Genomic DNA, 24,713 nt, shown 5'->3' on the forward strand with positions numbered 1-24,713 from the left:
AATTTGAGTACCTGCAGAACTAGTTAGAGCAAAAATAGAAAATTTTGAAGGATCATTTTGACTATTTTACCCAAAATTGCATGCTAATTTTTCAATTAATTAAAATATTAATTTTTTCATCATAATTAATAGTGATTACATAATAATAAATTCTCAAAGTATGCGCAAATAAAAGTTTTAACCAAATAAAAAATATACATTATTTTCTATATTTATGAATTTGTTTATTTAAAATTCTTTACATATTGTTATAGAATCTGATATATAATATCTAAATATAACTAATTTTAAATAAAATATCAGTTTATCATTTCCGTGATATTAACACTAAAATAGAAGAATATTTGCAACTTCTAGAAGAGAAATATTTTCACTTAAAAAAAATCATTTTTTCGTGTTTCTTAAACACAATTTTTTCCCCTGCTTATCAGTTTAATTCAAATCCAGAAACTGATCTCATGTTGATTCTAGTTCTTAAAAAATGATTATATTATTTTGGTAATTAAATGAAATTTTTTCTGGAAACTATTACCTTTCTATAATCCCAAATTAAATTTTACATTCATTTATAGTTCACAATATACTATCAAATCATATCTTTAATTCACAAATACTCCAATAAAGATATTTTTGGTATTTATTAAAAAGATAGTATTATAATCCCTTGTTTATCAAACACTATATCTTAAAATGTGTTCAATTTTTCACTTTTATTTTCAAACATTTGAGTAGGTTTTTTGTGAGACTGGTCTCACGAATCTTTGTCTGTGAGACGGGTCAACCCTATCAATATTGACAATAAAAAGTAATACTCTTAGCATAAAAAGTAATATTTTTTCATGGATGGCCCAAATAAAATATTTGTATCACAAAATACGACTAGTCGGACCGTCTTACACAAGTTTTTGCCTAAAACATTACCCATTTCTTCCCAATCCATAAATTTAATTAATTTTCTAAAATATAATTTTTTACAAACATTCTTTAAGTACTTCATTTAAGTTTAATCTGTGTATCATTTGACCCATATACATTAATTAGGTTGTTAATAAAAGATGTTTACTCGATTATTATTTTGTTAGTGTATCAATATGTTATTTAATCTTTAACATACATTAATAAAAAAACGATCCCAATTTTATAAACGACTTTTTTTTTCTTTCTAAATTTATAATATTGAAATTGAATCGTGACCACATCCATTATCCATAACACAAAACTCAAGTGAAACTGTTTCACATACAATTTTATAAGACATATATCCAATCTGACATAACTCACGAAACATATTAATTTTTATGTTGAAAATATTATTTTTCATCGTAGATAAAGTCGATCAATCTATGAATACTACCGTAAGTTGACCTCTTTGTATGTTATTTAATCAAAAGTTTATGAAACTAAAAGTTGTATACTCGACTATTATTACTATGACATTATAACGTCATTATCATTATTATTATTTTGTTGAATTATTATTATTATTGAAAAATTATTATTTTATATTTATTATTAATTAATTTTTTTATATTATTTTATTTTAAATAAATTATATATATTTAATGTATAAATATTTAAATAAAAAATAAAAATGGAGGAATAGGTAAAAGTAAAACAAAAAAGAAAACATGGGAGAATGGAATGGTTAAAATAAACCCAACTAAAAAAGGGTAATGGTTATTCCCATGAATTTACTAATAGTTGTTCCCGTTCCACAAAATATTGATGGTCAATCTGCACGAACCATTCAAATTTTAGATGACATGTTGCGAGCATGTGTATTGGAATCTGGAAAAATTGGAAAAAAAAAAGCATTTATCAATCTTGGAATTTGCCTACAATAACAGTTATCAAGTCAAAATTCAGATGATCCCATACAAGACTTTATATGGACGGAGATGTCATCTCCGCTAAATTGAGACATGGAAGAATGGAGAAGTACCAAGAACGATAAGAGGAGATTAATACCGCCTGATGTCATACAAGAAGTTATTGATAAGGTACATATCATCAAACAAAGAATCACAGAAAAGTTATGCAGATAAAAGAAGAAAAGGTTTGGAATTTGAAATTGAAGATCTGGTTGTAATGCCTGAAGTAAATATCACAAGTTGTTGAATTAGTAATATGAGATTACTAAATAATTAATGATTTTTAAAGAATGATATAAGAGATATCTTAGTCATATGAACTCCAAATTATTTGAAATTTGGATATAACGTAGAACACTAAAAGATATAGAAGTTCCATGTTTTGAGTTTTGAAAAATTTGATCGTTTGACTGGTCCAAATGGATATACCGTATTAAAATATTAAATATATTATATTATATTATATTATATTATTAATATAATATAATATAATATTAAAAAAAACAAAGAAGATAAATTAGAAACTTACGTACAGAATGAATTCAATCATCTTCAACAGAGAGCCGAGAGGAAAAGAAATAAGGGTTTTGCTTTTTTCTTTTCGATCGTGCGACTTATCGGTTTATCCAATCGATGAACCGACTTCAGTTCTGGGATCATTGACACGATGTCTTCGATTTGAGGTATAAATTTTATAGTTTTGGTGATGTTTGAAATTCGTCAATTTCTAGAATAAATATGATAAATTGTTAAATCATACTGAAATTGAAGATTGTTGAATAGTGTATGATTTTAACGAAGTAGAGAAGATTATAGTGGTGTTATTTTGAATTATTTCTAATTATTATAATTAGGGATTTTTATCGTTAGATTGAGATTGGAGAGTTTTTTGTCAATTGTAATTAATTCTGATTATATATTCGGAGTCTACGAAGTATAGGACTACACGTTGATATAAAGTTTTCGTAATTTGACGGATGTTGTAAAATATCATATTACTTGAAATTAATTAATTAGGGTGTATTTGATGGTAGTCTTGTGAATTAAATACACCAGAATATTAAATTGTTGAACGATAAGAATTTAGAATAGAGTTTTATATTTTGTTGAATTAATTGTTGTTGGGCTATTTGATGTTATATATTGAGGCTATTATGATTGTGTTGATACGTTGACAATGATCTGATAATTGTTGTTGAATTATTTAGATGCATCACACGCCTCGGGATCAAAGAAATAGCCAGATGTTATATATACTCGATTATCAGGTACGTGTTGACGTACGAGCATATGTTGTTATTGTTTAGTATTAATGAATACTATTGTGTTGAACGATTGTAAATCACTGGATATAGGTGATTTGATATTATATTTTTTGTTGTTTCTTATTGTTGATGTTGTTGGCTGTCGTTGTTGGGAGACGTCACGTTGATGTTGTTCGTTCAACGATATTGCTATTGCCGGAGTTGGGGTGCGAAGTATCGTTGATGTTATTCATTCGACGATATTGCTGTCGCCGGTGTTGGGGTGCGACGTATCGTCGATGTTGTTGTTCGTTCGATGATATTGCTGTCGCCAGAGTTGAGGTGCGACGTATCGTCGATGTTATTGTTGCAGTGTGATGTTATTGAGGTTGTTGATGGCTGATTGTCCAGAAACGGCAAAGAGGGTATTTCTTTTATCATTTCAGTTATATCTTATGTTGTTGATAATATAACTGTTATGTATTTCGATGATGATTGTTGTGTATGCTCACCCTTTGAGGGCTGTTTCTGTTGGGCAGGTTACAGGACTATGCGTGAGACAGGATAGTGGTGAAGGACTAGGTGTGTCTAGTCAAACAGTCCTGTAGTTAATAGTAAATAGAGACAGTATGATTCATTGTCTTATTTGAGTTGTATGTGTGTATTTAATTATATTGTTTCTGCTACACTGACTTAGATAGTGTGGTGATTGCACTATTTTGTCGTATATGCATTATATTATTACGTCGTCGAAAAGAAAATTTTTATGCATATGACGTCACATGTTGTATGATTACGTGGCGAGGTTTGGGACGCCACATTTGGTGGTATCAGAGCATATGTTAGATATCTGGGATGGTTAGGAGTTGGGTTTGTGATGAGGGAGTTGGATGAGGATATTATCTGCGTGTGTCTGTGCATGTGTTTTGTTTTTGATGACTTCTTGGTATAATTGATTGTTCTTTAGTTGCGTGTGCTTTCGTGCGAAAGGTGTGATGATGATTACTGGATTATAATTGTTAAATGATATGATTAACAATTTGATTTCCAGTGATGACAGCTAGAGAACAGGTACATCCACACGAGGAAACAGAAGAGGTTGACATTGGGTTTGGACAGATGAATCCATTGCCACCTCCTCATATGGGACAGGCACCTGCAGATCAGCCTTTATTGCCTGGTGAGTTGACTTTGGCACAGTTCAGCAGTTATCTTCTGCCGAGATTTGATAGTTCTGATACTGGTGAGCGAGCAGAGGAGTGGATTGAGAGAATAGAGCAGATATTTGTGCCCGCTCCATGTGCTAGGTCTGCTTGGTTACGATTGGCTACATTTCAGCTTTCGAGGTGTACTACTGTGGTGGTAGACGACTGAGGCCGGATTGAGAGCCCAGGGTCGTACTGTGGATTGGGATGTGTTTCGCTCTCGTTTTCTTGATAAGTATTTTTCTATAGCAGCCAGACAGAAGAAAGAGAGAGAATTTGAGGATTTGAGACAGGGCAGTATGTCTGTTGCTGAGTATGAGTCTCGGTATTCTGCATTGTTGAAATATGTGCCACATGTTGCTACAAATGTTCATGCTAAGATGAGGCATTTCTTGAGAGGGTTAAAGTTAGAGTTATTTGATCGTGTGCAATCAAATAACCGGTATCATTTGAGGATGCAGTGACGAGGGCTGAAATGGCTGAGTTGGTTATGCAGGAGTATGGGGCTCAGGGACGATTATCAGAGCCGACTAGGGAGTCATTGCGACCACAAGGACAATTTTTTAAATATCAGAAGGGTTCATCTTCTTCTTCAACATCATCTGGGAAGCATCGATTTGATTCACGACGTGTTGAGAGTCGTGGGAGAAGTTCTCAGTATGTTCAGGGGCAGAGATTGGAGTCCAGAGCAGTGAGATATTTTCGTTGTGGGGGACCTCATCTGATCAGAGAGTGTACACAGACCGAGATCACCTGTTTTGAGTGTGGCGGTGTTGGTCATCTGGCGAGACAGTGTCCTAGTCAGTGAGGGACAGCGAGAGCCTAGGAGTGATAGAGGTAGATCCTCAGAGAGAGGAGGACGACAGTCTCAGCAGTTTACACCACGACCTTCTGGAGGACAGCCACGTATACAGGGAGCTGGTCCGCCTCAGGCATAAGTGTATGCTTTGACCCGAGAGCAGGCAGAGGAGGCACGAGAGGAGATGATAGCACTATGTGTTATTTATGTTCTTATCTTGCTTATATTCTTATTGATACTGGTACCTCGTATACATTTATATCGAGGAGGTTTGTGGTTGAGCATCATATGCGCTCGTCTCCATTGTTTATGCCTCTTTCTGTTTCGACATCTTCTGGAGTTGATATATCAGTTGTATCTATGATATCAGATGATATTATTTCTTATGAGGGCTATGAGCTGAGATCTGATATGATTATTCTAGAGATGACTGATTTTGGTTGTATTATGGGAATTAATGTGCTGAGGAGATATTGTGCGACTGTTGATTGTTATCAGCGAGTAGTATATTTTTATACAGATGAGAAAGAGCGTTGGGCATTTTATGGGAAGGGTTCTCGTCCCCGTGTTCCGTTGGTATCTGCTATCCGGATGTCTCGGTTATTGGACCATGGACATGAGGGTTATCTTATTTATGCTGTAGATGTGACAGAGAAGAAGAAGGAGGTGGGAATAGAGGAGATACCTGTAGTTGCTGAGTTTGCCGATGTATTTCCTGATGAGATTCCAGGCTTTCCTCCAGTTCGTAAGGTGGAGTTTGGGATTGAGTTGATGCCAGGTACTTCCCCTATTTCTCATACTCCTTACAGAATGGCACCAGCAGAGTTGAGAGAGTTGAAAGCCCAGTTGCAGGACTTGTTGGACAAGGGATACATTCGCCCTAGTGTATCGCCTTGGGGTGCACCAGTCCTATTTGTAAGAAAGAAAGATGGAACGATGTGGCTTTGTATTGACTATCGACAGCTGAATAAGGTAAAGATTAAGAATAAATATCCCCTCCCTCGTATTGATGATTTGTTTGATCAGTTGCAGGGAACCTCAGTGTATTCGAAGATTGATTTGAGGTCATGATATCATCAGATACGAGTTAGAGAGGAGGATATTCAGAAGACAACATTCAGGACCAGATATGGGCATTATGAGTTTTTAATTATGTCGTTTGGGTTGACGAATGCTCCAGATGTGTTCATGAGTTTGATGAATAGGATATTTCAGCTTTATCTCGATCGATTTGTTATTGTGTTTATTGATGATATATTGATATATTCCAGGAGTGAGGCTGAGCATGTTGGACATTTGCGTTCAGTGTTACAGGTGCTACGAGATAGATAGTTGTATGCCAAACTCAGTAAGTGTGAGTTTTGGTTGGATCGGGTGGTCTTCTTGGGTCATGTTATATCGAGAGATGGGATTTCTGTGGATCCAACGAAGGTCGAAGCCGTATTACAGCGGTCTGCACCTACATCTGTACCAGAGATCCGTAGTTCCTTGGGTTTAGCAGGTTATTATCGTCGATTTATCGAGGGATTTTCTAAGATTGCTAGACCTCTGACACAGTTGACCCAGAAATGTGTGCGATTTCAGTGGTCTGAAGCATGTGAGAGGAGTTTTCAGGAGTTGAAGCACCGACTAACGACTGCACTGGTGTTATCAATTCCTACAGAAAACGAGAAGTTTGTTGTTTATACTGATGCATCATTACATGGTTTGGGATGTGTTTTGATGCAGGATTGACATGTTGTGGCATATGCCTCGAGACAACTGAAACCACACGAAACAAGGTACCCGTGCATGATTTGGAGTTGGCAGCCATTATCTTCGCCTTGAAGATATGACGACACTATTTATATGGTACCTCGTTTACGATTTATATGGATCATAAGAGTTTGAGATTTTTGTTTACTCAAACAGAATTGAATATGAGACAGAGACGGTGGTTAGATTTGCTGAAGGATTATGATTGTGAGATTGAATATCATCCTGGTCGAGCCAATCTTACTGCTGATGCATTGAACCGTAAAGTGAGTTGTACTGCAGAGGATGTGAGTCATTTATCAGCTATGATAATGTCTTGTTGTTCCTTGGGATATGATTTTGATATCTTGACGACTCCTATCCAGGTATCTACCTTATTAGCTGAACCTGATATATATGGTTGTATTCGTGATGCACAGATGACAGACGAGAGAGTTCAGCGATGGAGGGAGTTAGTTTCTCATAAACAAGATACTCGTTTTAGAGTGGCTGATGATGGCAGTTTGAGGATGAATGATAGATGGGTAGTTCCTGATATATCTGAGTTGCGCCAGGGCCTGTTGCGGCGTGCACATTGTAGTCGATATTCTATCCACCCTGGTGGCAAGAAGATGTATAAGGATCTACGTTCTCAGTTTTGGTGGAAGGGAATGAAACGTGATGTGATTGATTTTGTACGTCGATGTCTCAATTGTCAACAAATCAAAGCTGAGAGGAGAAGGCCAGAAGGTGAATTGAGGAGTTTAGAAGTACCGACTTGGAAATGGGAGCACATATCGATGGATTTTGTGACTCATTTGCCGAGAAGTACTGGAACTATTGATGCTATTTGGGTGATTGTTGATCGATTGACGAAAGTTGCACATTTTATACCTTATAGCATGAGTAGTACGTACTTGACGATGGCACAGTTGTATATACGAGAGATTGTACGATTGCATGGGATTCCAATGTCTATTATTTCTGATAGAGATCCTCGGTTTACTTCTCATTTTTGGGAAGGATTGCAGACTGCGATGGGGACAGAGTTGAGATTGAGTATGGCTTATCATCCCCAGACAGATGGTCAGACTGAGCGTACTATTCAGACGCTGGAGGATATGTTGCGTGCTTATGTTATGGATTTTAAATCTGTTTGGCAGTCATCTATTCCATTGGTTGAGTTTGCGTATAACAATAGTTATCAGAGTAGTATTCAGATGGCTCCATTTGAGGCATTTTATGGGAGATATTGTAGATCTCCGTTATACTGGGATGATGTTGATCGAGCTGCAGTTACCGGTCCTGATATGATTCATGAGATGGAACAGAAAGTAAAGGTGATACAGCAACGATTGAAAGCAGCTCAAGATAGACAGGCCGCCTATGCAAATAAAAGACGAAGACCCTTAGAGTTTCAGTAGGGCGATCGAGTATTTTTGAAAGTTTCTCCTTTTCGTGGCACAGTGTGATTTGGTATGAAAGGAAAGTTGGCACCGAGATATGTTGGTCCGTATGAGATATGGCAGCGGATAGGCACTTTGGCTTATCGATTGGCTCTACCTCCATCTTTATCTGGTATTCATGATGTGTTTCATGTGTCGATGTTGCGGAAGTATGAACCGGATCCTTCACATGTGTTGGATATTTCTGAGGTTCAGTTAGATCCTGATGTGTCTTATGTTGAGAGACCAATTTGTATTTTGGATCGATCTGAACGGAAGCTTCGTAATAAGCTTATACCGATGGTGAAGGTTCAGTGGGAGCATAGAGGTGTCGAAGAGGCCACTTGGGAGACAGAGCGGCATATGAGGGAGCTCTACCCCTACTTATTCTGATGGTATGACGTATCTTTATTTATGCATGTTATTACCGTGTTGACTAATTTCGGGGTCGAAATTCATTTAAGAGGGGTAGAAATGTAATGCCTGAAGTAAATATCACAAGTTGTTGAATTAGTAATATGAGATTACTAAATAATTAATGATTTTTAAAGAATGAGATAAGAGATATCTTGGTCATATGAAGTCAAAATTATTTGAAATTTGGATATAACATAGAACACCTAAAGATATAGAAGTTCCATGTTTTGAGTTTTGAAAAATTTGATCGTTTGACTGGTCCAAATGGATATACCGCTATTAAAATGTTAAATATTATATATATATAATATAATATAATATTAAAAAAACAAAGTAGAAACTTACGTACCGAATGAATTCAATCATCTTCAACAGAGAGCCGAGAGGAGAGAGGAAAAGAAATAAGGGTTTTGCTTTTTTCTTTTCGATCGTGCGACTTATCGGTTTATCCAATCGACGAACCGACTTCAGTTCTGGGATCGTTGACACGAGATCTTCGATTTGAGGTATAAATTTTATAGTTTTGGTGATGTTTGAAATTCGTCGATTTCTGGAATAAATCTGATAAATTGTTAAATCATACTGAAATTGAAGATTGTTGAATAATGTATGATTTTAACGAAGTAGAGAAGATTATAGTGGTGTTATTTTGAATTATGTTGTGAAAAAGTAAAAATTTATGGTAAAAAGTAAAAATCTCAAACTCTCAAAATTTACCAAACTTCACACTTTATAATATTTTTCTCTCTACTCAATTGTATCAAATCTTTACAAATGGAGACTTATTTATAGGATTTCTTTGGAAAACAATCAAAAAACAATTTTATCATTACATACATCATCACACACTAATTTTCAATATTCAACACCTAATTTTACCTAATTTTCAACATTCAACATTATAATTTTCAACACAAATATTTTTCATATTTTCAACACTCCTCCTTGTGATGATGATCATGATACGATGATGTCTTCATTACGTGATTTTGTTTTGCCTCGTTAAAAACCTTACTAGGAAAAACTCATTGGGATAAAAACCATAGTAAGGGAAAAAGAGTGCAGTCACGTAAACTCCCCCTCATGTTGACATGAACAATTCTTCGCAAATTTCGTAGATTGCGAATTCCAATATTATATATGTGCTTTCTGAATATTGTCGTAAGAAGTGCCTTTGTGAAGAGATCTGATGAGTTTTCACTTGATTGAATGTGAAGAATATCAATACATTTATTCTTCTCAAGCTCCTTGGTGAATGCGAAGAACTTAGGAGGAATATGTTTAGTTCTATCGCTTTTTATGTATCCTTCTTTCATTTGAACTACACATGCAGCATTATCTTCATATAGTATCACAGGCTTCTCGTCGAATGATAATCCACATGAGATTTGGATATGTTGGCTCATTGATTTTAACCACACACATTCACGGTTTGCTTCATGTAGTGCAATAATCTCGGCATGATTTGATGAAGTTGTTACAAGCGTTTGTTTCTGTGAACGCCAAGAAATTGCAGTGCCTCCACGAGTAAATACATATCCAGTTTGAGAACGTGCCTTGTGTGGATCAGATAAGTATCCAGCATCGGCATAACCAATTATACTTGGATTAGCATCTTTTGAATACAAAAGTCCCAAGTCTGTCGTTTCTCGTAGATAACGGAATATATGTTTAATTCCGTTCCAGTGTCTCTTTGTTGGATATGTGCTAAATCTTGCCAATAAATTTACGGCAAAAGATATATCAGGCCTTGTACAATTTGTAAGATACATAAGGGCACCGATAGCACTTAGATATGCTACTTCTGGATCAAGAATATCTTCATCATCTTCACATGGACGGAATGAATCTTTTTGTATGTTTAATGATCTAACAACCATTGGAGTACTTAAAGGATTTGATTTATCCTTATTAAAATGTTTAAGGATCTTTTATGTATAATTTGTCTGGTGAACAAATATTCCACATTCTTTTTGTTCAATTTGTAAACCCAGACAATACTTGGTTTTTCCAAGATCCTTCATTTCAAATTCTTCCTTCAAGTATGACACAACTTCTTGAATTTCCTTATTCGTTCCAATGATGTTTAAATCATCAACATATACAGCAATAATTACGCATCCGGATGTTGTTTTCTTAATGAAAACACAAGGGCATATTGAATTATTTACATATCCCTTTTTCATCAACTGATCACTTAGTCGATTATACCACATTCGACCGGATTGCTTTAACCCATATAATGATCTTTGTAATTTCACAGAATAACATTCTCTGGGTTTTGAACTTTGTGCTTCAGGCATCTTAAATCCTTCAGGGATTTTCATATATATATTACTATCAAGTGATCCATATAAGTAAGCTGTAACAACATCCATAAGACGCATTTCTAAATTTTCAGATACCGCCAAGCTAATCAAATAACGAAATGTAATTGCATCCATCACGGGAGAATACGTTTCTTCATAATCAATTCCAGGCCTTTGAGAAAAACCTTGCGCAACAAGTCGAGCTTTATATCTTACTATTTCATTTTTCTCATTTCGCTTTCGAATAAAAACCCATTTGTATCCAACAGATTTTACACCTTCAGGTGTAAGGACTATAGGTCCAAAAACATTACGTTTATTTAGCGAATCCAATTCAACCTGGATGGCTTCTTTCCATTTTATCCAATCCTGCCGATTTTTACATTCACCAAGAGATTTTGGTTCATGATCTTCATTATTATTTATGATGTCGATTGCCACATTATAAGAAAATATATCATCAATTTCTTCTATATCTTTTCGGTTCCATATTTTTTCCAGTATTAATATAATTGATAGAGATTTCATGATTCTCGTCAGTTTGTGGTTCTGACAGAACATTTTCATCATCATGTGTTTCTTCAGGAACACCATTCTCTATTTTGTGATCATCATGTGTTTCTTCAGGAATATCATTCTTTATTTTGTGATCATCGTGTTTCTCTATGAATTTTCTTTTTCGAGGATTTTTATCCTTGGAACCGACTGGCCTTCCACGCTTCAAGCGTTTAATGACATCATGAGTATCTTCAATTTGTTTCTTCGGAATTTCAATTCGAGCAGGGGCATTTGCAGCATATATATATGATTTAGTTACCCTTTTGTGTCTGCAAATGCATCTGGTATTTGATTTGCTATTCTTTGCAAGTGCACAATTTTCTGTACATCTTTTTCACATTGTTTTGTTCTTGTATCCAGATGTAACAATGATGATACATACCATGTAATTTCTTTTTCGGTATGTTTCTGTTCTCCCCCTAACATTGGGAAGATTTCCTCATTAAAATGACAATCAGCAAAACGTGCTGTGAACACGTCGCCTGTCTGAGGTTCAAGATATCGAATGATTGATGGACTATCATAACCGATATAAATTCCAACCTTTCTTTGATGTCCCATTTTCTTTCGTTGCGGTGGTGCAATAGGCACATACATCATACATCCAAAAATTCTCAGATGAGAAATGTCTGGTTCTTTACCAAATGCAAGCTGCAATGGGGAGTATTTATGATATGCACTTGGTCTGATGCGAATTAATGAAGCAGCATGTAAAATTGCATGTCCCCATATAGAAATAGGGAGCTTTGTTTTCATAATCATTGGTCTGACAATCATTTGTAGACCTTTAATCAATGATTCAGCCAATCCATTCTGTGTATGTACATGAGCAACATGATGCTCAACAATGATTCCCATAGACATACAATAATCATTGAAAGTTTGGGAAGTAAATTCACCAGCATTATCAAGTATAATTTTCTTGATTGTATAATCGGGAAATTGATTCCTCAATTTTATTATTTGAGCAAGTAATCTTGCAAATGCAACATTTCGAGTTGACAATAAACATACATGTGATCATCTGCTGGAGGCATCAATCAATACCATAAAGTATCTGAATGGTCCACATGGTGGATGGATTGGTCCACAAATATCACCCTGAATACGTTCAAGAAACATTGGTGATTCAGTTTGAATTTTGGCTGGTGATGGTCTTATAATAAGTTTTCCAAGAGAACATGCTTTACATTGAAACTTATTATTCTGAAAGATCTTCTGGTCTTTCAGCGGATGACCATGTGTATTTTATATAATTCTTCGCATAATTGTTGAACCAGGATGTCCTAATCGATCATGCCAATTGGTTAATATTGAAGAATTATCAACTACCATGTTTGATTCAATGGGACTTATATGTGTATAATGCAATCCAGTAGGGAGCATTGGTAGCTTTTCAATCACATATTTCTTTCCTGATTTATATGTGATAAGACACATATACTTCTCATTCCCTTCATTCATTGTTTGAGTATCATAACCATGGCAATATATATCATTAAAACTCAACAAATTTCTTTTCGATTGTAGTGAATATAAAGCATCATTGATCAAAAATTTTGTACCATTAGGTAACAAAAATTGTGCTTTACCACATCCTTTAATCAAGTCTACAGGACCTGATATTGTATTCACCGTTGTTTTTGTTGGTTTTAGTTCCAAGAAATATCTTTTATCTCGGAGGATAGTGTGCGTTGTACCACTATCGGGTATGCAAACTTCAGCTTTGCTCATAGCATTTTCCATATTTGAACTTCAAAAAAAATATGCAATGAAATAAAATTACTGACAATACATATGTAAATATAACACATATCATAATTGTACAATAAAACATTATTATATGAATACATGAAAAATAAAATATTGTACATTTATATTCTACCATTATATTGTTCATTTTCAGAGAAATCATTGAGAAAATCTGCAGCATCAATATTGTTCATTTCTATCCCACCAACATATTGATCATTTCCAGAGAAATCATTCATAAAATCAGCATCATCAAAATGAGTTGAATCACTCAAACGGTCACTTCGTTCAGTGAAGTTGGTCTCTTTTTTTTTCCCCTTTATCGATTCTTTATAGAGCTTGCAAAGGTGCTCAGGGGCTCGACAAATACGAGACCAATGTCCTGGAATGCCGCATCTGAAACAAGAACTTTCAAATCTTTTCGAGTGATTTTCATTAACACTCATGTTCTCATGATGCCTTTTCTGTGGATGGTTCGTGACGCCCTTTTGAGATGAGTTATAAAAATAACTATCTCTATTGTTTTCAAAACCACGGCCTCGACCACGACCACGACCAATTCCACGTCCACGTCCACGTCCACGTCCACGACCTCGACCTCGACCTCGACCAAAACCTTGTCTCTGGATTTGATTTTGGTTTCCATGTTTAAATTCATTTTTACTCACAGCATTTACTTCTGGAAATGCTGTTGATCCAGTGGGTCGGGACTGATGATTTCTCATTAATAGCTCATTGTTCTTTTCCGTCACAAGAAGACATGCGATGAGTTCAGAATATCTCGCAAATCCACGCACTCTATATTGTTGCTGTAAAGTTATATTTGATGCGTGAAACGTGGAAAATGTTTTTTCAAGCATTTTCGATTCTGTAACCTCATGTCCACAAAATTTTAGCTGCGAGATTATTCGATACATCGCTGAATTATAATCACTGACTTTCTTAAAATCTTGGAATCTTAACATATTACATTCATTACGGGCGGTCGGAAGTATAACTTCCCTTATATGTTCAAATCTTTCTTTCAATCCTTTCCACAGAGCCATGAGATATTTTTCGATGAGATATTCACATTTTAAACCTTCATCGAGATGTCGACGCAAAAATATTATAGCTTTTGCTTTTTCTTATGATGAAGATATACCATTTTCTTTAATGTTCTCGCTTAAACCCAATGACTCAAGATGCATTTCTACATCGAGAGTCCATGGCATATAATTTTTTCCCGTGATGTCGAGCGCAACAAATTCGAGCTTTGTCAAATTTGACATGGTGGTACTAAAAAAAATTACGATGCATTTTATTAGTTAATGAATATTGCAATACAAAGTAATGGATAAACAACAAGTACAAGCATTTGTAAAAATAAAGAAAACACACGAGAAGGATATTCTCCGATAAATAAAAGACTCGTGAGTATGATAACCAAAATAATTAAAAATAACCTTGAGAAAGCCATCTTCTTTTTTCTTCGAAAATTTGATGAAGAATAATTTTTAGAGAATAGGAGAAAGTTGGAGTAATTGAAAGAGTTTGTGAGATCATATTTATAGGGCAAAAACTAGCCGTTTTGTTACCGTTGGTGTACAAAAAAATAAATGTATGTATTTGTATAATTTTATGGTAATAATATGGTGTATATAATATTAGTCATAATTATTTATATCATATCACATTATTATAATGAAGTGTCATAAGTTATTTTGTTTAAATACCTTATAGGCTTTTATACTTGTCGTATCTCTTACCGGGAGTGTGGGATGTCGTCTTAACATCCTCCCAGGATTTATAAAAAGTTTTTGAAAAATTTATTTTTATTATTTCTAATAATAACATTATATTATATATTAAATATATACACAATAAATAAATAACAGTAAAATAAATATTATTACTTTTATTACCTTTTTCTTCTGTTTGGAGCTTGGAAAAGTATGGAGGACTTTTAGAGCTTCGTGCTGATAACATGTTGTGAAAAAGTAAAAATTTATGGTAAAAAGTAAAAATCTCAAACTCTCAAAATTTATCAAACTACACACTTTATAATATTTTTCTCTCTACTCAATTGTATCAAATCTTTACATATGGAGACCTATTTATAGGATTTCTTTGGAAAACAATCCAAAAATAATTTCATCATTACATACATCATCACACACTAATTTTCGATATTCAACACCTAATTTTACCTAATTTTCAACATTCAACATTATAATTTTCAACACAAATATTTTTCATATTTTCAACAAATTATTCCTAATTTATTATAATTAGGGATTTTTATCGTTAGATTGAGATTGGAGAATTGTTTGTCAGTTGTAATTAATTCTGATTATATATTCGGAGTCTACGAAGTATAGACTACACGTTGATATAAAGTTTTTCGTAATTTGACGGATGTTGTAAAATATCCTATTACTTGAAATTAATTAATTAGGGTGTATTTGATGGTAGTCTTGTGAATTAAATACACCAGAATATTAAATTGTTGAACGATAAGAATTTAGAATCGAGTTTTATATTTTGTTGAATTAATTGTTGTTGGGCTATTTGATGTTATATATTGAGGCTGTTATGACTGTGTTGATACGTTGACAATGATCTGATAATTGTTGTTGAATTATTTAGATGTATCACACGCCTCGGGATCAAAGAAATAGCCAGATTTTATATATACTCAATTATCAGGTACGTGATGACGTACGAGCATATGTTGTTATTGTTTAGTATTGATGAATACTATTGTGTTGAACGATGGTAAATCACTGGATATGGGTGATTTGATATTATATTTTTTGTTGTTTCTGATTGTTGATGTTGTCGGCTGTCGTTGTTGGGAGACGTCACGTTGATGTTGTTCGTTCAACGATATTGCTGTCGCCGGAGTTGGGGTGCGACGTATCGTTGATGTTATTCGTTCGACGATATTGCTGTCGCCGGTGTTGGGGTACGACGTATCGTCGATGTTGTTGTTCGTTCGACGATATTGCTGTCGCCGGAGTTGGTGTGCGACGTATCGTCGATGTTATTGTTGCAGTATGATGTTGTTGAGGTTGTTGATGGCTGATTGTCCAGAAACTGCAAAGGGAGTATTTCTATTACCATTTCAGTTATATCTTATGTTGTTGATAATATAATTGTTATGTATTTCGATGATGATTGTTGTGTATGCTCACCCTTTGAGGACTGTTTCTGTTGGGCATGTTACAGGACTATGCGTGAGACATGATAGTGGTGAAGGACTAGATGTGTCTAGTCAAATAGTCCTGTAGTTAATAATAAATAGAGACAGCATGGTTCATTGTCTTATTTGAGTTGTATGTGTGTATTTATTATACTGTTTCTGCTACACTGACGTAGATAGTGTGGTGATTGCACTATTTTGTCGTATATGCATTATATTATTATGTCGTCGAAAAGAAAATTTTTATGCATATGACGTCACATGTTGTATGATTACGTGGCGAGGTTTGGGACGCCACACTGATGCTCCTAAAGGTAACTCCAAGAAAAGGGATTAAACAAGCGGGAAGTCGGGTAAAGTTGCAGCCACGATTTATTAGACCTTTTAAGATGATCAGACGAATAGGGCCTTAGGCATACATATTATCATCATCGAAAAAAATAATTTTGAAATACATAATATTTTTCATGTATCACAACTTCAGAAGATGTCGAGCAGATGCGAATCAAATAAATGATTCTAAACAAATTGATCTGGGAGGGATATGTCGTACGAAAACAACCTACTGAGATATTTAATCAGAAAATTATAAAACTTCACGACAAAAAGATTCTGCCGGTTAAAGTACTATGACACAATCACCATGTCGAAGAAGCTACCGGTGAAAGTACCATGTGCAAGTCTATATATATATATCGAAAAAAAAATACCGAAACTATTCCAAAATTCAAACAAAAATTTATGAACACTCTTTAATCATCCAGAAAGCTTTAGAAATAGGAGGTGTCGAGAAATAAAAATCCATAATCACTGAGAAAAATCAAAATCCCGAAGACGGAAGAACATTGTTGGAAATTTTCCAGAAAACAGCGGGGAGAAAGTTCTTCATTATGATGCATATTTTTTTACAAGAAAATCTCAGTCATTTGTTCTCGGGTGACTAGAAAACACCTTTGAAAACATTTGGAAAATACAAAATATGAAACGCATCTACTTAGAATTTTAAAACATTTTGTATACAAAAGTTGTATACTGTAACACGGAGGTTTAACCCTAAAAATTCCGCATGCACGTGGTCGCTCGAGCACATCCATGCACCGAAAAGGTGAACGTGTCCTCCACGGGCCACGTCATTTTTCAAATTTGTCTATATCCGAAGGTTTTTGCACTGATTGTAGGCTTCGAGTCCAAAATTCATATTTTTCTGAGTTGTATAAGATTTATTATGAATTTCAAATGGAAAAAAAATGTTTTTGTCATTATGATTTTTGAATGGTTTGAGAGCTGATTTGATGCTTACGTTTCATTACCATGCACACTATTTTTGGACATTAATATGTAAGAAAAGTTGTTCATCATGTTACCTAGTATATCAAATGCCGGTCAAAGCCCCAAAAGTCGTTGGAAATAACCTTTTAGCAGCAACCAAAAACCCTTGCAAATCATTTTTGAAAATACGCATTCTGGGCAAAATCAACTAGGATTTTTGAAAAAATTATATACCAAAGTTGTAGAACTCAACAAGACACAGCTACTAGAAAAACATGGGATGCATGTGGTGGCCTAAGACCGGCCACGATTCATTTCCTTGGCGCTACACGAGTTCGAAAATTCTAGTTTCTGAAAGTTATCGGAGTAATTTCCGACCTATCTTACAAGTTTCATGATTTTTTGAAAAAATTCTGATTTGTCGGGAATTTTTGTTTAAATTCAAAATAATATTGGACTTAATTTTCAACGAGAAATAGAATTTAAGGAGTCAAGTGTTAAATGCGAGACTAACACACATAACATCATAAAAATTATTATTTTATGGATTATTGAAGCAATCAGACTAAGAAAGCAAGCTATTTAGTAAGCTATTCAAGTGATGTTTTATTACAAATTTTTTTCTATGTCAGCTTTTTGACATTCTGCCTGGTATTTACGATAAAATTTAAATTATGTCATTCTTATATATTTCATCATATTGAAATGTCACATTATATTAGTCATATTGTATTTCATGTGTTATTGATTCCAATCATTCATAAACTACTGCAAATGAATGGATGACTGATTATTAATCGGATCTCTGTACAATGGTCATCGTACCGTAAATCGAGTCAACTAGACAACGTGGCGTTGATCCACAATATGAGTCCAATGAATAACAGGTTGTCAACCCGAGTATATGGTTAATCTGAATAAAGTGACTTCGGTCCGGAAATTTGAGTTCACATTGCCTCGTAAATGATAAACTATACAGATTTTATTTAAATATATGGGAAAAGTACTATATCGAAGATTGGTGGAAGCCGCCTCTCTAGCATACAATATCTAGAAACCAGTGCAATTATTGTGTTTTTGTTGACTTCACTTTGAATTATAACAATTTACCATTTCCCTCTAATTATATGTCATATTGAATTAACACTGATATATTATAGTTCTACATTTTATATTACTTAAGCAAAATTAATGTTGTCACTAAGTTCTAAAAGATTTAACATCTATTATCCTTTCTATTATTGTAAATGCCAGATGTGTGTGCGCCTTTCTTTGTATGACATGGAATACTATATTTTAACTTTATTCCAAAATTTTCTGCTATATCACCAAGATTTAGTTGTCCATTGTCCATTTACACATTCAATATGGATCTTTACATGATTATTATTAGATTTCTTTTCACTGTCGAAGCAAGCTTTCATCAAAAAGAAAGTGGAACACACTTGGATGTGTTGTTTGATTAAACTTGTACTTTTATTTCATTTCATTGATGGAAAATGAAATTTCATACATATTTTTCATTCGTTAGATTTTTCGATCCATGGTAGTTTAAACCGAAGTATAATTAATTTAGAAGTAGACATTTGGCATGTTGCCTGGAGTAGTGGGAAACAAAATCATGAGACTTTGAATTCTCGTTTGATGGGGTCTCCATTGTCTTTAGTGGGACAAGTTTTCATCAAAAAGAAAGTGGAACACACTGCATTTTCAAGCAAAGCAAAACCACCATCTTTACCTAACAAAAATACTCACATCATCATGTTCTTGATTCTCCATTATTTCTCACCTTCCACTAAATAAATTATCTTCAAAATATTTGAGCAAAGTGAATTTGCTATCCATGGAAAACCTTGTGTTCTTAAATCACAAACTAAATATAGATGGACTCGAGCTTTTTTGAATTTTCATACATACATATTGTGAATACAATTTGCCTAGTGTGAGTGAATAAAAAGAACAGCTACCTATTTTGCATTCTATTCCTACGTTGTTTCTTTCAAGCCAAGTTGATGTTTTGGTTTTCTTGCATTTTGTTTGCCGTATCAACTCTGTTTCTTGACCAAAATCATCACCTGATCGAATCTTGAAGTTCATAGAATCTGCATCGAATGAACATGGAAACCACTCGATTCACCTACAACCAGATATCGGAACCATCCTTTTCGGGTATTCTTGAAATCCATGTTCATCATGCAAGAAACATTCACAACATATGCATATACGACAACCAAGATGTTTATGCAAAATTCTCCCTCACATACAATCCTGATGATGTTCTCTCTACCAGGATCATCAATGGAGGCGGCAAGAACCCAGAATTCAACGAGGATTTGATCATGAAAATCAACACAAAGAATGCTGTGCTCAAATGTGAGATATGGATGCTTAGTAGAGCCAAGAATTTCATGGACGATCAGCTTCTTGGATTTGCTCTTGTCCCAATTTCTTCTGTTTTGGGTAAAGGAAAAGTGACTCAAGATTTCGATCTTTCTTCAACTGATCTGTTTCATTCCCCAGCGGGTACCATCAAACTTTCGCTTTCCTTAAATGCAAACACTCCGCTGAATCTAATGTCAGTTCCTTTCGCTGATTCAGCTGCTGATTCTTCTACCACTTCTGAACTTTTAGTCGATAAAAAGATTTCGGAAGATTACTCGAGGATAGAATTTCCTGACATAAATGTAGTTGATGAAAATCAGCAGATGGTTGCAGAGTATTTTGATTTGGCTAAAAATGGAAGGCTTTTAAAGGCGGATGGCTTGTTCCTTTGCCTTGGGGCTGCGTCAGATGTGCTTATCGACGACTATCAAATGGCTGGTAACTCGTCTGAGGGGTATCATTCGGCTTCAGCATCACCTGATGGAAGTATCCAAAACTCATGTCTTCACAGTTCTACCATGACATGCTTAAGTGGAGATCGAAATCTTGTTGAAACAATGGAGAAAAGAAGTCAAGTGTTCAGTGATTATTCGACTTCGTTGGATGATAATGGATCAATCATAGCAGAAACTTCTATTTTGAAGAAGAATGACGATTCCCAATTTGGAAACAAGCTTAACTTTTCCAGTAAAGACGTGGAAAGCAACATAGAAAGGAACAAACATGCAGCGAAAATAGCAAGCAATATTAAGCTTGAGGCCGAGGAGTCCGCCATGCAGCAACAGATAGTTGATATGTATATGAGGAGCATGCAGCAATTTACAGAGTCTCTGGCAAATATGAAGCTTCCAATGGACTTAAATAAGCCTCAAGCTGATGAACATGGCGATTCGGTTCAGAATCTGAATGAAAACGTAGAGCCCGAGGACAAGAGAAAAGATGGTTCCAGGGTATTTTATGGCAGCAGGGCATTTTTCTAGCATAAATTTATCATTTAATGGTTATGTTTCTAATATGTTGACTCGCTTACATATCAAGAAACAAGATCCTTTGCGTTCAATAACCTTCTCCAATCTCAGAAGCTCATGTTTTACACATCTATATATATTGTGTTTCAATTCCATATATTACATGACTAGAAGTTATTTCTGTTGATGAGAGAATAAATCAGTTCAAGGCTTCGACAATCTTGTTGAAAGAGAGGGCCTCATTTTCACAATTTGTTCGTCGTCAACTCCCATCATTGCAGCTGCAAATCCTGCTTCGAAGAAGCTTTGGACAGAGTCTTCCATGTATTTTTTCGCTTCTCTAACCGTCATTTCTTTCCCAAAATTCCCAAGATTGCTCGTCAGTATATCATCTCCTCTCAACACAGCTGCTAGTTGTATCAGTTCCTGCTGAAATTCACTTACTTTGGCATCTTCATTTGCATCTCCTTGCCTGATCTTAACTGGAATGGGAAGTTTCTCTACGTAAAAAAGAGTACCAAAACAGCAACTGTGAGAAAATTTAGAGCCAATTTCAGAAATTTAAAGTTGTAATAAAGCTAGTAACCTGCACAATCCGTTCTTGGAGTGCTGCGCTTGTTTAAAATGCCTTCAAACGTGCCAGCCCATTTTTCTCTCTTCGTTAGAGGAGGCGATGACAAGTTAAATATCTTCCTGACTGTCGCCGGAATAGAAGAATGCTCGTATTCCGAAGTCGGGTAAGGAGAGCCGTTGGGACCATGAACAACTGTACCATTATGATAATAATCTGAGTGTAAGACTTCCAAAACTAGAGAAACACAAATATGAACACGTTTAAGAGTTTCATCATGCATATTTAGAAGACTGATCTGTCAAATGTTGATTGACGTAATGTAAAGAACAAGGGAGGATATTTTGCTTTTTTACTTCTTATGTCCTTTTTGTTTATGATGCCAAAGATGATGGTGAAGAAGATCACTTTCCATGATCAAAACTGAAAATCACAATCAGCGTCACCATTTTCATACTTCAACGACCTTACTTATTATGACAATGAATGGCCGTGATGTTACATCAGATGAAGACAAGTTAACAATCAAATTTCCAGTAGATTCTTGATTAATTTATTCAATTTTCAACCCAATTTCCTATGTTTCATCTATTAATGATCCATAATTTTGCACCAACTACCATATTTATTATGCTAATGAATGGCCATAATTTTACATCAGACGCGACAAGTTAATAATCAAATTTCCAGGATATTCTCGAGTAATTTGTTCATTCTTCGACCTGATTTCCTATGTTTCATCAGTTCATGATCCAATAAATTCATTAAAGAGCTGCAACAAGAACGGGATTTTTTTCGCAATTAGGATGGGCCATATTCGCATCTGCTGCATTAAATCAATTATTCATACCACGAGAACCCCATCTAGAATACTTTTCAAATCAAGAATCACCTTAGAAGTAGTAATAACGAAAAAGAAATTAAACTCACCAGTGCCCTTTTCAATCCAAGGAGAAATAAGGATGGCAGGAACTCTGACTCCCAATCTGTCAAAATTGAACAAAAATGGCTCAGGCCCCACGATCCCATCGGGGTTCGGAATTCCACGATTCGGCGTTGGAACATGATCATAGAATCCTCCATGTTCATCATATGTAATCACAAACAGAGTTTCATTCCACTGAGGACTGCCCCTAATTGTCTCGTACACCTCCTTCACAAACATCTGCCCCTGATACACATCATGTGATGGATGATCATCGTTAGCAGGCTCGATCTTTGAATCTGTGTATCGTTGCTCGATAACAACGTAGCCCGGTAATTTTCCATTTTTAGCATCCTTCTTGAACGTCAAGTCATAGGGATGAAACTTCGTAAAATATTTGAGTTTTCTCAAGTTTCTGTAAAAGAGAGTGGCTGGAATGTTTTGGAAGTATATTCCAAATGATATCCCGGCATCATAAAGATCCTCAAAAATGGTTCGTTGCGGGAAGCCTTTGGCGAGCTGTGCAGGCACGTTTGACGTGGCGCCATGGGAAGTGCCCGAATGAACGTATAGACGGTTTGGTTGGGTCGAAGCCGGAACGGAGGCAAACCACCTATCCACCACTGCAAATTCAGACACCAAAGACTCGTACACAGAAACCTGAGAGCAGAATTTTAAAAGTTTTGAAATTTCATATTTAATGTTTCTAAATATTAAAAAAATCAACATTAAATTCATTCTCGTCCACCCTTTATCAATTGAACAAAAATATGCATTCCACTAAGATATTCAGTGTGAAAGATATTTTTATACACAGAAGAGAATGGGACAAAAAACAACATAACAACAGGTCTACGACCATTAAGCTTAAAGAAATGGCAAATTAACGAAAAGTGACATCATGGTCTAATGCAGATCATTAAAAGCTGCAACTTTGGCCTAACTTTAAAGCTTTAACTAAATTATGGCAACAAAACAATAAATGCCGACATGAATTTTTTTTAAAAAAAATCATACAAAAACCAACCGCCTGTTCTCCAACAGGTGTATTTTCAAGGAAAGACAACAAATATAGAACCAAAAAAAATAGACAAAAAAATTAATGAAAAGAGTGACCTTTTCAGGACAAAATCCATTCATGACACTCTGTGGCATGTTAGGATCCATGGATAAAGCTTGCTGAGCAAACCCATTCATGGGAGGTGTGTTAACAGAAGTGCCATTTGATCCAAAAATCTGTTCTCTAATAGCTTGAAATGAGTGGCCCGGATCAGGGTCTACGAAATGGGATTTATTCCCAAAGAAAATCTTGGATGAATTTGGATCATTTGTGTTGAGAGGGTTGGTTTCAGAGCCATCAACGCCATTGATTTCAGGGTTGAGCTTCTTCATCCATCCGAGCATGTGGTCGAATGAGCGGTTCTCCATTACCAGTATCACCACCGTCTTTATCGGGCTGGCGGCGGAGGTACGATACGGGTGGGTGGCGGTGAGGAGGAGGAGGATGATGAAGGTAGCGGCGGCTGTGGCGGTTTTCGCCATTGATGAAATCTTGATTTTGCAAGATAGATTCACTTTGAGGAAGAGGATACTTTATAGTTTGTATGGTTCACTGAACTCATGCTATTATGCTTTTCCTTTTACAAATTACAATTTAAAACATTTTTTAAGCATAAAAAGAAAAATTATAATTTTTTTCCCCAAATAAAAGAAATATCATATTTCTTGAAAAAGATTTGAATTTCCTTCTTTTTTTATACTTTTATAATCTGATCACAAAAACCTAATCTAAAATTACACGTGGCAAAGATATTTGGTCTTGTTTACTTCCACGTATCATGACATGTTTTGTCATTTAACCCAATTTGCATGCATTTATTTTAATCTTATCTCATTTTCATTTACGTTTGTATTTTTTTTTAGTTTGGAGAGATTCAATTGTTGATTATTGAATTTTATGTTATAAACGATTTTTATTCTAATAATATTTTACATTTTATTTATTCATATATTTATTTTATCTGTATATTAATGTAAGATACATAGATAAAGACTTTAAATATATTATAATACAACAAAT

General features: G+C 34.9%; 2 protein-coding genes across 4 annotated transcripts; one reads left to right on the forward strand and one right to left on the reverse strand.

Annotated features, from left to right (window-relative positions):
* Positions 1 to 19,499: 19,499 nt before the first annotated feature.
* Positions 19,500 to 21,192, forward strand: LOC142543061 (uncharacterized). 3 transcript variants are annotated; one of them, XM_075650052.1, is made up of 2 exons: positions 19,500 to 20,310; positions 20,386 to 21,192. In XM_075650052.1, the coding sequence occupies exons 1-2, from the start codon at positions 19,899 to 19,901 to the stop codon at positions 21,147 to 21,149; spliced, it is 1,176 nt and encodes a 391-aa protein (XP_075506167.1). In that variant the 5' UTR covers positions 19,500 to 19,898; the 3' UTR covers positions 21,150 to 21,192. The 3 variants fall into 3 exon arrangements, with proteins under 3 accessions (XP_075506167.1, XP_075506168.1, XP_075506165.1); XM_075650053.1 differs by having other exon boundaries at positions 19,502 to 19,956; positions 20,078 to 21,192; XM_075650050.1 differs by having other exon boundaries at positions 19,502 to 21,192.
* Positions 21,193 to 21,200: 8 nt separating this feature from the next.
* LOC142543060 (non-specific phospholipase C2-like) lies at positions 21,201 to 24,268 on the reverse strand. The gene is made up of 4 exons (XM_075650049.1): positions 23,750 to 24,268; positions 22,639 to 23,293; positions 21,724 to 21,903; positions 21,201 to 21,637 (listed from the first exon to the last, which is right to left on the reverse strand). Exons 1-4 carry the CDS (start codon positions 24,173 to 24,175, stop codon positions 21,342 to 21,344), a joined length of 1,557 nt encoding a protein of 518 aa, XP_075506164.1. The 5' UTR covers positions 24,176 to 24,268; the 3' UTR covers positions 21,201 to 21,341.
* Positions 24,269 to 24,713: the final 445 nt, after the last annotated feature.

The sequence above is a fragment of the Primulina tabacum genome, chromosome 4 (assembly GCF_025594145.1).
Source record: "Primulina tabacum isolate GXHZ01 chromosome 4, ASM2559414v2, whole genome shotgun sequence".
NCBI classification, from domain to species: domain Eukaryota; kingdom Viridiplantae; phylum Streptophyta; class Magnoliopsida; order Lamiales; family Gesneriaceae; genus Primulina; species Primulina tabacum.

Excerpts from the sequence above, each read along its gene's own strand:
- LOC142543061 (XM_075650050.1), top strand. The coding sequence starts at position 19,899 with ATGAACATGGAAACCACTCGATTCACCTACAACCAGATATCGGAACCA.
- LOC142543060 (XM_075650049.1), bottom strand. The coding sequence starts at position 24,175 with ATGGCGAAAACCGCCACAGCCGCCGCTACCTTCATCATCCTCCTCCTC. Across the intron at positions 23,294-23,749 it reads ATGGATTTTGTCCTGAAAAG|GTTTCTGTGTACGAGTCTTT; the intron begins GTCACTCTTTTC and ends TTCTGCTCTCAG. Across the intron at positions 21,904-22,638 it reads TTGGATTGAAAAGGGCACTG|TTGTTCATGGTCCCAACGGC; the intron begins GTGAGTTTAATT and ends ATAATGGTACAG.